The 18471-nt window shown below is 32.0% G+C and overlaps 2 protein-coding genes across 2 annotated transcripts in view; both read left to right on the forward strand.

Annotated features, from left to right (window-relative positions):
* LOC105333849 (receptor-type tyrosine-protein phosphatase kappa) overlaps positions 1 to 18471 on the forward strand; it is a 34203-nt gene that overhangs the window by 2994 nt on the left and 12738 nt on the right. Inside the window, exons 3-5 of the mRNA XM_066080906.1 lie at positions 804 to 1016; positions 1234 to 1410; positions 1631 to 1825. Coding sequence (XP_065936978.1) covers positions 804 to 1016; positions 1234 to 1410; positions 1631 to 1825 — 585 coding nt within the window. The remainder of the gene's footprint in view (positions 1 to 803; positions 1017 to 1233; positions 1411 to 1630; positions 1826 to 18471) is intronic.
* On the forward strand, positions 6874 to 16085 carry LOC136274349 (uncharacterized). Its single transcript, XM_066080907.1, has 6 exons — positions 6874 to 8238; positions 8360 to 8536; positions 11998 to 12210; positions 12425 to 12601; positions 12822 to 13016; positions 13357 to 16085. Exons 1-6 carry the CDS (start codon positions 8175 to 8177, stop codon positions 13617 to 13619), a joined length of 1089 nt encoding a protein of 362 aa, XP_065936979.1. The 5' UTR covers positions 6874 to 8174; the 3' UTR covers positions 13620 to 16085.

Here is an 18471-nt window from a genome sequence, read left to right on the forward strand (position 1 = left end):
ATTATAACGGAATCTTAAACTTTTATAACGAATTTCTTTACCAGTAAAAAAGTTTGCACTCGCATTTAACATAATAGTTTGAATAATGAATTGACTTTCATATAAATGTTATCAATTCACAATCCGATTATTAAAGGTATCAAAGTAATGTATTTTTATTTTAAGCCCCAATTAGCAAAAACTATAGTCTGGTGAAAGAAGACATGTATATAGTGAATTTGCTATAGGTTTTTTTACGAATTCGTTGTACGGATATACGAATTACAGATAAAACTAAGTAAATCCATTGGTCCCTAGAATTCGCTATAACCGAGTTTTACTGTATAATGCGGGGTTTTTTTTTTTTGGTGATTCATGATTATGAGGGAGCGACATTTAAAAAAAAATAAATAAGCCGCGTTGCTACCTTCATAAGCATTTTATTCTTTGTATTTGTATCTTTCCTTTGAAGCTAAAAATAGACAAACCGGTGGGCATGTGTTCTCTTCAAGAAACTGGAAATCAATTGTTCAGAAAAAAATATTTCATTTGTCTCTTTTTGCCTTCGGAATTTGTCAAATTAAAAGATACATGTACATTACAGATTTAAAAAATGGAACAAAATGTTCAGATGTCCAACAAGAATTATATTATACAAACATTATGGTTATATAATGTCTACTGCTACCTATATTGAATAGAATAGGTTGATATCCAACGAAAAGCTAATCAAGATACATGCAATTAAAAGAATAACAATGAAAAAGTAATATAAACTTAAACTTAAATCAGAGTTACATGTATTGTACAAGATTACTTTTCAGGTTCATATGAGTCTGAAATTGAACTGAGTCAACAGGGAACGACATCTGATAAATGTTCAGATATCAAGTCAGATATAACTGAAATGTCAGAGGTAATTGAGAAGATTGTAACCTGCTCCTATAGTGATAAATCCGTATATAAATTAGGAAATAAACTGACCGTCAGCAGTATGGAACATGGAGTCATGCAAGTATTCGAGATCACTCCTTTAGGTATGATTTTGTTATTTGTGATACCATTTGTGAGTTGAATAAACAGATATGTTAAATGTTAACAAAAATTAAAAAACAATCATATTATCATTATCGTAATTATTCATGATGTAAAGTTCTTTAAGGGATGTAAAGAACAATATTGTTTTCAATAATTGCAAATAATTAAACATTGAATTGGCAGAATAGCAATGTTTGATCTTACTGATTTTTTCAGGATTTTCACAGTTTGATCAAGAATTAATTCAGAATGTCTCAGATTTTCCTGCAACAGAAGCCCTTGACAATAAGTTGGATACTTATCATCATTCTGAATCAAATAGTAATGCGTCGTGGTTTTTGAAATTGAACGAAGTCAAAGTTGTAAAATGGATTCTTATTTCTATCAGAGGAGGTAACAATTTTTATACGGTTGGGTTTCCAGATATACATGTATATGCATACAATACATAGATAATATGGTTAATTTTATGTTTTATGTATTTAAAACCATCAATGCCAAGTTAGATTACTAATCGTATATAGTATTCAAATAAAGACAATTTTACCCTGGGAGACAAGTCATATTTTGCAATGGAAATTTGGTAAAACATAATATATGTGTTACACGTCAGGTCATTACGAATTACATATCAGTGTTGGATACACCGCCATGAGTTTGGCTACCAGGTGCAAGGCATTTGAATTACCTGGAGTTATACAACAACAGCAGACAGCAATAGAATGCGATGCAGCACTGAGTGGAGATACATTTATAGTAAAAAAGATGGATGATGGGCCATTGAGACTGTTCGAAGTGTATCCCATAAGTAAGTATGTTCGTGTTGTTATTGCTGCTGTCTAAAATTAGTGATAATGATTAATCAACTTCTCAATTATCGATATTCTAAGAACATACACGTTGGAAAATCTATCAATGGGACCAAGCTGAATTGCAAGAGATAGTATCAACATTATGTATAGCTATCGTAAAGTCAAGTTAAAATTACCGGATTCACACAGAAATTAAACTGTGATTCTGTCTAGTTTTTTTTTCTACTTTACTTTTGTAAGACTTTTAATCTTATTAGTAAAAATACATCGCTTTCAGTTGTGATACATGATTATATACTCAAGGAAGGAAATATTTATTGGAACATAATTTAACATTCAATATTAGTTTGCCCGCCATATCACTTTGGACCAAATTGTGCAAGATGTCGTCAGATGTGTCGGTCCTGTGATCCTATCACTGGGGAGTGTACCCAATGTAATGGTTCGTACTACGGAGAGAACTGCCAACACAGCTGTCCAGAAAACTGTCTCAATTCGACATGTGACCAACGGACAGGGTCTTGTTATGGTTGTGTGGATCCTTACAAAGGCAAAACCTGTGAGCAATACATTGGTATGTTTGTATCAATAGCATATGTAGATATATAAAAATGTTCTCTTAAAGCTGAACTAAATTCATAAATACGCATTGTTTCCCTTTTTTCTCGACTACTGCCATATTAGTTGTCGATTTCTTTTGTTCTGTTCATCGCTTCACGCCCTCTATGTAAGGCCGAGAGCACTATTTTCATGCTTCACTGCATTCGGGAATTTCATACACCCAAACACGTTACCCTGGACGAAAAGACGTGTAGAAACGCGTTCTGAACAAATATAATATGACGTCCACTGCACTGGCAAGATATATCCAATAAGTGACGAAACAAGAAAATTTTAAATCCAGGCGCAGATACTTCGAAAATTCCTCGATATATGTAGACCGTATTCCTGCGTATGTTATAACATTGCACATGCGCAAACCACACACTGTGGCATATCAAGTAATATCAATTATAGCATGGATCATTTTAGAAACGGAACGGATGGAAACGATGTTACGTTTTTACTTTCTTGGATTTACTATCATTTAGCTACTGTATTAGATGTAGTGTCGCCGATGCAGACGTTATACACTCTGTATGAACGACACACGTGTTCGATGTGCATGAGAAGTAAAGCAACACTGTCTATGCAAAATAATGTGGATACCTTGAAAATCCTTTCAAAGAATAAATACATTTCATTGTTGTTTTCTGTCTTCTTCATTACTACATTTTACTACAATGTTTAGTTCATGCATTTAGAACTCTATGCAACCTGAATGTCTCAATCGGAAAACAACCGACCGTAACTTTCTCAACCGGTATATATGCCCCAGTGGCAGTAGAGGAGCGATTGAAACTAATATGGCGACCAAATACTTTTATGAATTCGTGTCAGCTATAATAAACAAAAACTAAGGCACGTTTACAATATCATGTTTTAGTATTATTTTAGTAACGACAAGTTAAGAAGTATGACACCATTATTATAAAGGGATTGTTCAGCTTTCACTGTGTACCTAAGGTTGTTAACAGGAAAGGTTTTAGGATAATGTTTTCGAGAAATCGACACTTATCGTTAAACTGTTATAATATGTAATGCAATTTTTCAAATCTAGAAGTCCCAGAAAATAATGCAACTATGTCATATTTCTTTTTCTATGTATTTGTTTTATTTCCCTCCTTTGTTTTATCAAACCCTTATATATCAGTCTACCTTAGAAAAACCATATCCTGCTTCAAGAACTAACTTCATTAGTTATAAGTACCTCGGTCATCACTTTGGTTGGTGAAAGCCTTACTTGTAATTTGATTAAAATAATTGAATTTTTTAAATCAAACTAATCATTTAATCGCCGGTTGTCACGTTTCAAGATAAGAATTTTTAACTTTTTTATCCGTTATAATTATCGTTTTTATTCTTACTGATTTAACAATTAAAAATGTTAAGCGTTTGCGTAGGTAAAACGACCTCGTCCAAATAGAAATTTCTGTTTTAAATACGTGTATAACTTCTTATTTAAAACTCTATAAAACTGCTATATAAGGGCGTAGAGTTCGTCTCGGGTAGCGCGCGTTTTCCATGTACCAGTTGTCGCTCAGTCTGACAGGGCGACGAAAGAAGTGGTTTTTAAGTTCGTGGTAACTGAATCTTTAGCCAGGGTAAGTTTATTTTATTCAATTTTATCCTACTGGAAATAATATTCAGCTAAAACGTGTACATTAAACTACTGTAACAGTAGTATTTCTATTTGTCAGCGTGTTCGAATTGTATACTTTAAATTTTGCCACGGGTACTTGTCTTCAGTTTAAGTATAAGTAATAATTTTTACTTGTTACATGTTTATATACATGGTTTCATTTTTGCAGTGTGAACCGGTGTTATTTATTAAAGCTATACCTATCTGTATTGGATGTAATTTGCATAAGCGTTCTGTACTTTACGACAAACATTTGGTGGCGCTTTTTATTATATTTTGTCAACAAATTTGTTAAAGGTTTTTTCCCGGGGTTTTTCAATGTAGCTCAATTCGGCGATAGAGTTTTGTCGAAGTTGGGGGAGGACTTCCCGAAACCTAGCGTGTAGGCGAGTTGATGCAATGTCTGAAGAATGGTGCTTTGAGGACCTACATGTAATATCCATAGACGTTGTGACATTGAGGCAGTACAATGGTCGGGGCAACAGAGTACATTACGAATGTGGACGCACATAAAGGACACTGAGTACATCGGGACTTACCGTGGTTGGAGGGCGGACTTCCACCGTAGATTCCGATTCCGGACCTGGGCAGCGTGCTCTCTCTCTCTCTCTCTCTCTCTCTCTCTCTCTCTCTCTCTCTCTCTCTCTCTCTCTCTCTTATTTCAATTTATTTTGTATATAATTGTTAAATTATTAGAAAAAAAACTTCTGTTTTACTGATCAAGCTAAAGTGTGTGGTGACAATGTAATATTTATATTGATGATTGCTGAACTTCATATTTGCAATGATGGCTGACAAAAAATTTACGTAACGTTGTTAGTTCTAAAACACGACGTTCTTTGTTGTTAATTGCTCTTTTTATAAAGCACCAAAATAGAATAAGTGTTCTTGTTTCTCTTTTTCATAAATACATGTATCTCTTGCTAGATTTGAATTTTTAGAGAAAAAATATGAAGCACAAATTGTACTATTTAAATTCACTTATATTTTTGTTAAGTGCTGGAATTGTAGAACATGTACATTTAACGCGCTTAATTATCTTCTGGAAAAGGGCTGTGTTCAACAAACTGTTGACATAATGGGATTAGTCATTTCACTTAGACGTCAAAGAGGGAAAACCATTCCTACATACGTAAGAGTACGAGAGAGCAATGCACAATTTTGACCGTTACTAAAGACAGTGTATAGAACCATATTTGTACAAATAAATTATCAATGTAAATAATTAAAGAAAAGCTTTCGTTATTAACTTAACAATTTAGTTGATACATGTATACATGTATTACTTTTTACAAGATCATTCAATTTTCCTTCCATTTTACGTATTTGACGGAGACCGATCCTGGACAATACAGTTTATACTTTATAAACTGATAATCTAAGTCAATCAAATGATGCGCTACATAGAGACTTACATGATTCACATATAATAACCAAAGGTGTAATTCAAATACAGTATGCAACTTTGATACTACGGAGTCTGAAACATTACTTTTAAAGAAATCCTAACAATGAACCATTATTATTGTTTTCAAGTAGAACGGTGAGTGGTATTAGAGCAATGTGTACATAGAGATCATTATATATCTGCCACGATGTGTACATAACGATCATTACATGTCTGCAACGATGTGTACATAAAGATAATTACCTGTCTGCCAAAGCGAACTATGACGAATTACAAAATAGATATCAAGCTACGTTAATGTTATTTCTATTTCACGGATTCGTTCTATCAATATATATTATCATTATCCAGTGTCTTTGTCTGTGATAACACTACGTATCGATTTTGTACTATATAACCCATAATACAAATGACGCCAAATTGAGGCACCGGCGGGGTTTGCTTATTTATATTTAAAGATTTAATCGTACGTTGGCATAAAATTATATAGATATAAGTAATAAGGAACCATTCTATGAATATTACGAGGTGATAATTTCGGTCGGGGCGTGATCAAATCTATCATAAAACCCTTCGGGCTTTATTGGATTTGATCACGCCCCGACCAAAATTATCACCTCATAATAATCAAAGAATGATTCCTTATTCCTTATATATACAGCAAATGTCAAATGACAATGTTCATGACTTAATAGATAATACAGGCAAACACGATAAATACAGCTTGATCTTATGGGGGGGGGGGGGGGGGGGGGGGGCTTTGAAGGAATTATAAACAAATTTTATATCAATTGACATGAATAGTGGTAAATACCTAGTGTTTTCTCTGATATGAGATGATTCATGAACATTCCTCAGTGATGGATTGTTTCAATTATTTAAACGGAAATGAGTATTTAAAACTTGGATTGCGGAAGTTGAGTTAAGAATGCTACTTTTTCTCTGCACTCCAATAAAATATTTTTTTTAATAATAGCATTTCAAATCTGTAATATGCACATTACATTTTTAAAAAATTGCGTAAATCAATTCCTTTCAAAAAATTTAATTATATATTTAGGCGATTTCTGGATACTTGTATGTGTTTCATGAAAGACAATAGACTTGGTATGTTTAGTGGTCGCGATCTCCTTACAAAACATTCATTTTTCATTTGGATTCTGGCATTTATTTCGATGTGAATGTGTTTAGTTGGTATTTATTGCACTCAACACTTACACTTTGTTTTTGGTATCAAATTTTACAATAAACGATGAAGAATTAATTTGTGTTTGATCAAAGTAAAAAATGCAATCCTTGTAGTTGAACTTTAAAACCAAAAGTAAGACTTCTATTGCTTATTTGGTTAAACTTTTTTTTTATTTGCGATTATGTTCAAGAACATGATATGCTATTAAAATAGGACATTTTTACTGAGTCTAGAGTACATTGTACAATAAACGCATACAGCCAAAGTCCGTTCATAACTGATACGATAAGTTTTGGACACTTTTGCGACAGATTTAATAGCTTAATGTGTAGTACACGACCCTCAAAAATATGTGATTTGTTGTATCAATTGTTGCAGATTATTCCACAGAAACATCCAAATTTTTACGTAAGATTTAGGACTATTATTCAAAATCTGTTGTGTTATTTCTAATTTGGAAAAGATACTTGTAGGGGAAAAATACTGTGGAATCATTTAAATTCGTGGGGGCAATTCTCGTGGATTGCTTAATTTTTTTTTTTGAAAACGTTATTTCGTGTTTTCTATTATACCAATAAAAGGCAATATTTTTGAACCATAATGTAAACTTTTGCGAAGGATGTTGATTTGTGGATGAGAGGCACGCACGAATTCCACGAAAATTGAGCTACCACGAAATCTAATGATTCCACTGTATTTGATTCAGCATTGAAGCGATTAAATTATCAATATATATCATCTAATAAGTAAAAGGAAATACCAAAAAAATATAACTGATTTATGATATTAAGTAAACGTTCATTCAAAGACTAGACAAAAAGTGGACATTACCGAAGAAGGGGAAAAAAAGGATGAGACTAAAAGAGACCTGGACAACAACTGGACGTGGTTCATGTAACAGATCCGATGATGGACTCTAAACAGACAGACATTGTTATATCTGTTGGTGGCTTCATTTGCTAAACAGCATGAAGAAGCTTTAGTGAATCTCTAACCTTTATTTAACTGAGAATATGTGTTGACAATAATGTGCTAATTGTATGGTTATAGCACCTTCTATACTGAAGGATATTATATTGAATAGATATCATTATTTTATGACGTGTATTGTCTTCTTTACGTCAACCATGCAGCACTGGAACATTTCTAATAAGGAAAAATGTTAACGTTATTGAATGATTGGCAATATAAGGTATGTACCGACAAAAGTAAAGCAAACACATTTAAAATGATTCATTTTCTTTAATATTCATTTAGAATAATATGTGAAAAGAAAAAAACAAACTCTTTACATTAATAAAATACACAGTGAATAAATATTGTTAATTCTTTCCCCTTCAATATCAAAAGTACATTTTTAAACCCACACAAAGCGGACGGAAGAGCATCGGGAATAAATGTTCGCAGATCAGAGATGCACTTAGAACCATTATAGAATATTATGACAGTGTTCAGTTGAGGAAGGATTAATCGAAATTAGATACATGTGCTGTAAAGTAAGACATTATGAAAAATAGCAACGCTTTAGGAATTATTTGTTTAACACTGATTATTAAAATACCCGTCAAAGGTAAGTTTTTTTATGTTTTAGATTTTGTATTTGGTGAAAGATGTTTTCATAAAAGTATATAATATAAACGAATGCTAATATATAATATCGATGTCTTTTAAAAAAAATTGAAACGTGGCAGCCTATGAAATACGAGAGGCCTACCAGTCCTCTACCAATGGGTCGTACGTGGCTTCTCTCGGATGTGATGGTGATATGGACACATTCTCTTTGACAAATTACGGAGACAATGAATCATGGTCTGTTGTACTGGATACAATTTATAAAATCACCTGGATTTTCATCCGCATTAGAGCCGGTAAACGCTTTCTTTTTTCTGAACACATGTTTTTTTTAAACGAATATATTAGAGAAGTCATTTTTAATGATATAAGAGTAATTAATAAATCTTATATTTCTGGGTCACATAGCATTTCTTTTTTGCGTCAATGAAAAATAATGACGGACCAGACCGGGATTCGAACCCGGCCCCCCTGAATCTCTTGTCAGGTGCTCTATATATATATATATATATATATATATATATATATATATATATATATATATATATATATATATATATATCCAAATCACAAAAGTATTTTCTCAGTGTCCGGTAAAAATATAATAAAAGAAAAAAAGCAACACTAACTGCAAAACATAAGCGCTTTCATTGTTAAAAATCTTCAGACTGAAGATTTTTAACAATGAAAGCGCTTATGTTTTGCAGTTAGTGTTGCTTTTTTTCTTTTATTATATATATATATATATATATATATATATATATATATATATATATATATATATATATATATATATATATATATATATATATATAAGATAAGATAAGATATTCTTTATTTCCTCTTATTGGAGAGTATTATGATGTTTAACATGAAGCTAAATAACAAAAAACAATAAGAGAGAAATAAACATAAATGCAAACATATTTACAATCAGTTCAGGAGAAAACAGTATTATTTTAAATTTTTCTACAATTAATAACAAAATGATCCCACAATCAAATTACGAATTTCGATACACAAATTATAATTTTTTCCACTTTTCAAATGTTATTTGGGCAAAACTGGTATTTGCAATGCACCCTAATAGAGCCAAATATTGGATTTCGGTATCTTGCAAATCAAAACAAACATATTCAAATACATCTAAAATATCTAATAAATCTTCCAAAAGTTTGTCTCTCTCATTCATAAATAATGAACAATTGAGCATAATGTGCATGTTAAAATTGTTTTCCATTCTTTTACAATGGTTACACAATTTGAGAACCGTTTTCATAGACAATAATGCAATGAAACGATTAAAATATTTTCTCAGACCAGTGTTTTCTTTAACAATTGCCCATAAATGAATTGGCTTTAATTTACACTGAATATTTTTATATACTGACATTTCAGGAGTGCTGTACAACAATTGTTTCCATTTTGTTTCCTCTTTAATAAACACATTCTTGACAACTTGTTTTGAAAATATAGCTTTGTTGTAAACACAATCTCTATTAACATTAAGAGACAAATCATACTCAATTGCTGTCTTTTGAATAGTCTTCGTAACAATATATTTATCTGAAACATCCTCGGAAGATAAAAACTTTATTATGAACAGTGGTTTTGTCCGCTCTCATTAGTCTACCGAGAAATAGAAGGCGGCATTTGTCTATATATCCTTTTACTGACCACAGGCCCAGGTTCGATGTACAGGAGAGAGAAGGTGAGTATTTCGAGAGTCCTTGCACAATTCTTGAAAAATGTTGTTGGGTGCATTCCAGTTTGGACTGGTCCTTTTTTGTGATATCAGTCCAAAGTTCACATGAATAAAGACAAGAAGGAAGAACAATTCTTTTCCAAATTTTGGCTGACACAGCTGGGTTGATTTGGGAATTATTAACGCCAACATGATGGAGTGAATGAATTTTACTGTTATCATTTAAAAACATATTTTAAACAAAAGGTTTTTTCGTCCTTTCGGTTTTTTTTTGGCCAAGGGAAAGTCTATCATAATGTATCTGGTATTGATCGTAAAAAGTTCTATTCTACATATAGTTGTTGATAATAGCTGATAGCGTCCTCTAGCACCAGCATATATGTTATTTTTAACAAGGAAAATAAAGACAAGAATTAGTCACAAACATTAAAAAACATACAACATTTTTCAAACCAGCTGAGCTAGCTTCCTTTTCTTTTCAAAAATAAACTTGCATATGCTTTTTAAATCAAAGTTTACAAACCTCGAAACTTGCAATATTTATCAGACTTTAATTAAGGCAATCTCTTAGGATTCAATACCTGTGTAATACAAACGCATAAAATCTAACTTCAATAAACAAAAAAGGCAAAAAATGTGCTTTACTAAAAGGTAGGATGCACACAAGTAAACATCCTCTTCAAAGAATTATTTATTTTTACTTCCTTCCTATTGTTATCGAAAAAATATTAACTCGAAAAGTATAGTTGTACACAAATATCTACCTAATACATAAAACGTCAATTTAAAAAATATGGTTGTTTTATGCATTATCTTAAAAAAAACTGGAAACCAATCGATAAGTATGGGACATTAATCAGTGATATATTTGATATATTACTGGCAAATTAATTCAACAATATAAATTTTGTTTGGTGATTCATGCCAGACATGATGGGAGCGACATTGCAGAATAAATAGATAACACACGTTGCTACCTTCATAAGCATTTCATTGTTTATATTTGCATCTTTCCTTTAAAGCTTTAAATTATCAAACTAATGGATATGTGTCATCGAATAAACTGAAAAATTATAATTCTGTGCTAAGCAAATAATGATATGTTTCCCACTTTTTATTATAATTCATGAACTTTTGACTTTTGGAATTTGTCAAGTTATTTCAACAATACAAGTACAGTAAAACAAAAAAAAATCTTTGCAAAATTTTACGGTCATAACGAATTCAGATATAACAAATTTATGGATATAGCGAACTGATTTTGAATATTGTAGAGGCGAACAATAACTTTTATAACGAATTTCTTTACTGTTGAAAAAGTTTGCACTCGCAATTTACATAATAGTTTGAATAATGAATTGATTTTGATATAAATTTTATCAACTCACAATCCGATTATTAAAGGTATCAAAGTAATGTTTTTTTTTTATTTTAAGTCACAATTAGCAAAAACTATAGTCTGGTGAAAGAAGACATGTATATAGTGAATTTGCTATAGGTTTTTTCACGAATTCGTTATAAGGATGTACGAATTACAGATATAATTAACTTAATCAATTGGTCCCTAGAATTCGCTATAACCGAGTTTTACTGTATAATGCTTTTTTGGGTGATTCATGGTTATGAAGGGAGCGACATTTAAGAAAAAATAAATAAGCCACGTTGCTACCTTCATAACCTTTTTATTCTTTGTGTTTGTATCTTCCCTTTGAAGCTTAAAAAAACACTGGTGGGCATGTGTTCTTTTCAAGAAACTGGAAATCAATTGTTCAGAAAAAAATATTTTATTAGTCTCTTTTTGTACGTAAGCCTTCGGAATTTGTCAAATTAAAAGATACATATACATTCCAGATTTAAAAAATGAAACATAAAATTATATTACACAAACATTATGGTTACATAAGGTCTACTGCTACCTATATTAAATAGAATAGGTTGATATCCTACGAAAAGCTCATCAAGATGCATGCAATTAAAAAAAATAACCAAAAGTAATATAAGTAATATAAAATTAAATCAGAGTTACATGTATTGTACAACATTACTTTTCAGGTTCATATGAGTCTAAAATTGAACAGAGTCAACAGGGAACGACTTCTGATAAATGTTCAGATATCAAGTCAGATATAACTGAAATGTCAGAGGTAATTGAGAAGATAGTAACCTGCTCCTATAGTGATGAATCCATATATAAATTAGGAAATAAACTGACCGTCACCAGTATGCAACGTGCTGTCGTGCAAGTATTCGAGATTACCGCTTTAGGTATGATTTTCATATTTGTGTTACCATTTGTGAGTTGAGTAAATAGATATGTAATAAGTTAACAAAAATTGAAAAAAAAAATATCATCATTATCGTAATTATTCATGATGTAAAGTTCTTTAAGGAATGTGAAGAACAATATTGTTATCAATAATTGCAAATTAAAACATTGAATTAGCCGCATAGCAATGTCTGATCTTACTGATTTTTTCAGGATTTTCCAAGTTTGGTCCAGAATTAATTCAGAATGTCTCAGATTTTCCTGCATCAAAAGCATTAGACAACGATTTGGAAACTTATTATCATTCTGAATCAAATAGTAATGCGTCGTGGTTTTTGAAATTGAACGAAGTCAAAGTTGTAAAATGGATTCTTATTTCGACCAGAGGAGGTAACAATTTTTATACGGTTGGGTTTTCATATATACATGTATATGCATACACTACATAGAAAATATGGTTAATTTTATGTTTTGTGTATTTAAAACCATCAATGCCAAGTTAGATTTTTTCCTGAATATAGTATTCAAATACAGAAAATTTTATCCTGGGAGACAAATCATATTTTGCAAAATAAATTGGGTAAAACATGATATATGTGTTACACGTCAGGTCATTACGAATTACATATCAGTGTTGGAGACACCGCCATGAGTTTGGCTACCAGGTGCAAGGCATTTTATTTACCTGGAATGATAAAACAACAGCAGACAGCAATAGAATGTGACGCAGCACTGAGTGGAGATACATTTATAGTAAAAAAGATGGATAATTGGCCATTGAGAGTGTTCGAAGTGTATCCTATATGTAAGTGTATTCGTGTTTTATTGCGACTGTCTAAACTTAATGATAATTATTAATCAACTACTTAATTATCGATATTCTAAGAACATACACGTTGGAAATTTATCTATGAAAGGGACCAAGCTGGATTGCAAGGGATAGTATCAACATTATTCATAACTATAGTATGTGGAAAAAGTAAAAAATACCGGATTCACACAGAAATTAAACTGTGATTTTGTCTGGTTTTCTTTACTATTCTTTTGTAAGACTTTTAATCTTATTAGTAGAAATCCATCGCTACATGTTAATATACTCAATGAAGGAAATATTTATTGGAACATACTTTTACATTAAAAATTAGTTTGCCCTCCAAATCACTTTGGACCAAATTGTGCAAGATGTCGACAGAGTTGTCGGTCCTGTGATCCTATCACTGGGAAGTGTGCCCAATGTAAGGGTTCGTTATACGGAAAGTATTGTCAACACAGCTGTCCAAGGAACTGCCTCAATTCGACATGTGACCAACGGACAGGGTCTTGTTATGGTTGTGTGGATCTTTACAAAGGCAAAACCTGTGAGCAATACATTGGTAGGTTTGTATCAATAGCATATGTAGATATGTAATAATGTTCTCTTAAAGCTGACCTAAATTCATAAATACGTATTATTTCCCTTTTATCTCGACTACTGCCATATTAGTTGTCGATTTCTATTGTTCTGTTCATCGCTTCACACCGTCTATATAAGGCCGAGAGAACTATTTTCACGCTTCACCGCATTCGGGAATTTCATACACCCAAACACGTTACCCTGGACGAAAAGACGTGTAGAAACGCGTTTTCAACAAATATAATATGACGTCCACTGCACTGGCAAGATATACCGGTATCCAATAAATGACGAAACAAGAAAGTTTGAAATCCAGATGCAGATACTTCGAAAATTCCTCGATAATTGTAGACCGTATTCCTGTGTATGTTATAACATTGCACATGCGCAAACCACACACTGTGGCATATAAAGTAATATCAATTATAGCATGGATCATTTTAGAAACGGACGGATGGAAACGATGTTACTTTGCTACTTTTTTGGATTTACTATCATTTAGCTACTGTATTAGATGTAGTGCCGCCGATGTTTTCAAGAAAATGCAGACGTTATGCACTCTGTATGAACGTTACACGTGTTTGATGTGCATGCGAAGGAAAGCAACACTGTCTGTGCAAAGTAATGTGGATACCTTGGAAATCCTTTCAAAGAATAAATATATTTTGTATTGCATTGTTGTTTTCTTTCTTCTTCATTACTACATTCCACTACAATGCTTAGTTCATGCATTTAGAAGTCCGTGCAACCTGAATGCCTCAATCGGAAAGCAACCGACCGTAACTTTCTCAACCGGTATATATTACCCAGTGGCAGTAGAGGAGCGATTGAAACTAATATGGCGACCAAATGCTTTTATGAATTATTGTCAGCTTTAATGAACAAAAACTAAGGCACTTTTACAATATCATGTGGGAATATTTTAGTAACGACAAGTTAAGAAGTATGACACCATTATTATATAGGGATTGTTTAGCTTTCATTGTGTACCTAAGGTTGTTAGCAGGGAAGGTTTTATGATAATGTTTTCGAGAAATCGACACTTATCGTTAAACTGTTATAGTATATAATGCAATTTTTCAAATCTAGAAGTCCCAGAAAATAATGCAACTATGTCATATTTCTTTTTCTATATATTTGTTTTATTTCCCTCCTTTGTTTTATCAAACCCTTATATCTTAGTCTACCTTAGAAAAACCATGTCCTGCTTCGAGAACTTTATTAGTTATAAGTACCTCGGTCATCACTTCGGTTGGTGAAAGCTTTACTTGTAATTTAATTCAAATAATTGAATTTTTTAAATCAAACTTAATCGCCAGTTGTCACGTTTTAAGATAAATATTTTTAACTTTTTTATCCGTTATAATTATCGTCTTTATTTTGACTGATTAAACAATAAAAAATGTTAAGTGTTTGCATAGGTAAAACGACCTCGTCCAAATAGAAATTTCTGTTTTAAATATGTGTATAACTATTCAAAACAATTCTTATTTTTAACTTTATAAAACTGCTATATAAGGGCGTAGAGCTCGTCTCGGGTAGCGCACGTTTTCCATGTACCAGGTGTGACTCAGTCTGACAGGGCGACGAAAGGAGTAGTTTTTAAGTTCGTGGTAACTGAGTCTTTAGCCAGGGTAAGTTTATTTTATTCAATTTTATCCTACTGGAAATAATATTCAGCTAAAACGTGTACATTAAACTACTGTAACAGTAGTATTTCTATTTGTCAGCGTGTTCGAATTGTATACTTTAAATTATGTAACGGGTACTTGTCTTCAGTTTAAGTATAAGTAATAATTTTTACTTGTTACATGTTTATATACATGGTTTCATTTTTGCCGTGTGAACCGGTGTTATTTATTAAAGTTATACCTATGTGTATTGGATGTTATTTGCATAAGCGTTTTGTACTTTACGACAAACATTTGGTGGCGCTTTTTATTATATTTTGTCAACAAATTTGTTAAAGGTTTTTTCCCGGGGTTTTTCAATGTAGCTCAATACGGCGATAGAGTTTTGTCGAAGGTGGGGGAGGACTTCCCGAGGCCTAGCGTGTAGGCGAGTCGACGCAATGTCTGAAGAATGGTGCTTTGAGGACCGAATATCCATAGACGTTGTGACATTGGGGCAGTACAATGGTCGGGGCAACAGAGTACATTACGAATGCGAACGCACTTAAAGGACACTGAGTACATCGGGACTTACCGTGGTTGGAGGGCGGATCTCCACCGAAGATACCGATTCCGGACCTGGGCAGCGTGCATTCTCTCTTCATATTTGCAATTATGGCTGACAAAAAAACTACATAACAGTGTTAATTCTAAAACACGACGTTGTTTGTTTTTAATTGCTCTTTTTAGAACACCAAAATAAAATAAGTGTTCTTGTTTTTCTTTTTCATTAATACATGTATCTCTTGCTAGATTTGAATTTTTAGAGAAAAAATATTAAGCAGAAATTGCTCTTTTTATAAAGCACCAAAATAAAATAAGTGTTCTTGGGGTTTTTTCATAAATACATGTATCTCTTGCTAGAATTGAATTTTTAGTGAAAAAATATTAAGCACAAATTGTACTATTTAAATTCATTTATATTTATGTTAAGTGCTGGAATTGTAGAACATGTACATTTAATGCGCTTGATTATCTTCTGGAAAAGGGCTGTGTTAGTCATTTCACTTAGACGTCAAAGAGGGAAAACCATTCCTACATACGTAAGAGTACGAGAGAGCAATGCACAATTTTGACCGTTACTGAAGACAGTGCATAGAACCATATTTGTACAAATAAATTATCAATGTAAAGAATTAAAGAAAAGCATTCGTTATTAACTTAACAATTTAGTTGATACATGTATACATGTATTACTTTTTACTAGATCATTCAATTTTTCTTCCATTTTACGTTTTTGACGGAGACCGATCCTGGACAATACAGTTAATACATTATAAACTGATAATCTAAGTCAATCAAATGATGCGCTACATACAGACTTACATGATTCACATATAATAACCGAATGTGTAATTCAAATACAGTATGCGACTTTGATACAACGGAGTCTGAAACATTAATTTTAAAGAAATCCCAACAATGAACCATTATTATTGTTTTCCAGTAGAAAAGTAAGTGGTATTAGAGCGATGTTTACATAAGGATCATTACCTGTCTGCCATGATGTGTACATAAAGACTATTACCTGTCTGCCATGATGTGTACATAGAAATCAATAACGTTAACGTTTTTTCTATTTCACAGATTCGTTCTATCCTATATACAGCAAATGTCAAATGACAATGTTCATGACTTATTAGATTATACAGGCAAACACGATAAATACAGCTTGATCTTAGGGGGGGAGGGGCTTTGAAGGAATTATTAACAAATTTTATATCAATTGACATGAATAGTGGTAAATACCTAGTGTTTTCTCTGATATGAGATGATTCATGAACATTCCTCAGTGATGGATTGTTTCAATTATTCAAACGGAAATGAGTAATTAAAACTTGGATTGCGGAAGTTGAATTAAGAATGCTTCTTTTTCTCTGCACTCCAATAAAATATTTTTTTAAATAATAACATTTCAAATCTGTAATATGCACATTTCATCTAAAAAAAAAATGGCGTAAATCAATTCCTTTCTAAAAATTTAATTATATATTTAGGCGATTTCTGGATACTTGTATGTGTTTCATGAAAGACAATAGACTTGGTACGTTTAGTGGTCGCGATCTCCTTACAAAACATTCATTTTTCATTTGGATTCTGACATTTATATCGATGTGAATGTGTTTAGTTGGTATTTATTGCACTCAACACTTACACTTTGTTTTTGGTATCAAATTTTACAATAAACGATGAAGAATTAATTTGTGTTTGATCAAAGTAAAAAATGCAATCCTTGTAGTTGAACTTTTAAACCAAAAGTAAGACTTCTATTGCTTATTTGGTTAAACTTTTTTTTATTTGCGATTATGTTCAAGAACATGATATGCTATTAAAATAGGAAATTTTTACTGAGTCTAGAGTACAATAAACGCATACAGCCAAAGTCCGTTCATAACTGATACGATAAGTTTTGAACACTTTTGCGACAGATTTAGTAGCTTAATGTGTAGTACACGACCCTAAAAAATATGTGATTTGTTGTATCAATTGTTGCAGATTATTCCACAGAAACATCAACATTTTTACATAAGATTTAGGACTATTATTCAAAATCTTTTGTGTTATTTCTTATTTGGAAAGATACTTGTAGGGGAATAATACTGTGGAATCATTAAAATTCGTGGGGGCAATTCTCGTGGATTGCTTAATTTTTTTTTGAAAACGTTATTTCGTGTTTTCTATTATACCTATAAAAGGCAATATTTTTAAACCATAATGTAAACTTTTGCGAAGGACGTTGATTCGGGGATGAGAGGCACGCACTAATTCCACGAAAATTGAGCAAACACGAAATCTAATGATTCCACTGTATTTGATTCAGCATTGAAGCGATTAAATTATCAATATATATAATCTAATAAGTAAAAGGAAATACCAAAAATATATAACTGATTTATGATATTAAGTAAATGTTTATTCAAAGACTAGCCAAAAAGTGGACATTACCGAAGAAGGGAAAATTGGATGAGACTAAAAGAGACCCGAACAACAACTGGACGTGGTTCATGTAACAGATCCGATGATGGACTCTAAACAGACAGACAAAAATGGTTATATCTGTTGGCGGCTTCATATGCTAAACAGCATGAAGAAGCTTTAGTGAATATCTAACCTTTATTTAACTGAGAATATGTGTTGACAATCTTACAATGTGCTAACTTGTATGGTTATAGAACCTTCTATACTGAAGGATATTT

This window comes from Magallana gigas, chromosome 4 (genome assembly GCF_963853765.1).
Source record: "Magallana gigas chromosome 4, xbMagGiga1.1, whole genome shotgun sequence".
Taxonomy (NCBI): domain Eukaryota; kingdom Metazoa; phylum Mollusca; class Bivalvia; order Ostreida; family Ostreidae; genus Magallana; species Magallana gigas.

Coding starts and splice junctions, on each gene's coding strand:
- LOC136274349 (XM_066080907.1), top strand. CDS start 8,175: ATGAAAAATAGCAACGCTTTAGGAATTATTTGTTTAACACTGATTATT. Junction 8,537..11,997: donor TTTCATCCGCATTAGAGCCG/GTAAACGCTTTC, acceptor ATTACTTTTCAG/GTTCATATGAGTCTAAAATT. Junction 12,602..12,821: donor TCTTATTTCGACCAGAGGAG/GTAACAATTTTT, acceptor GTTACACGTCAG/GTCATTACGAATTACATATC.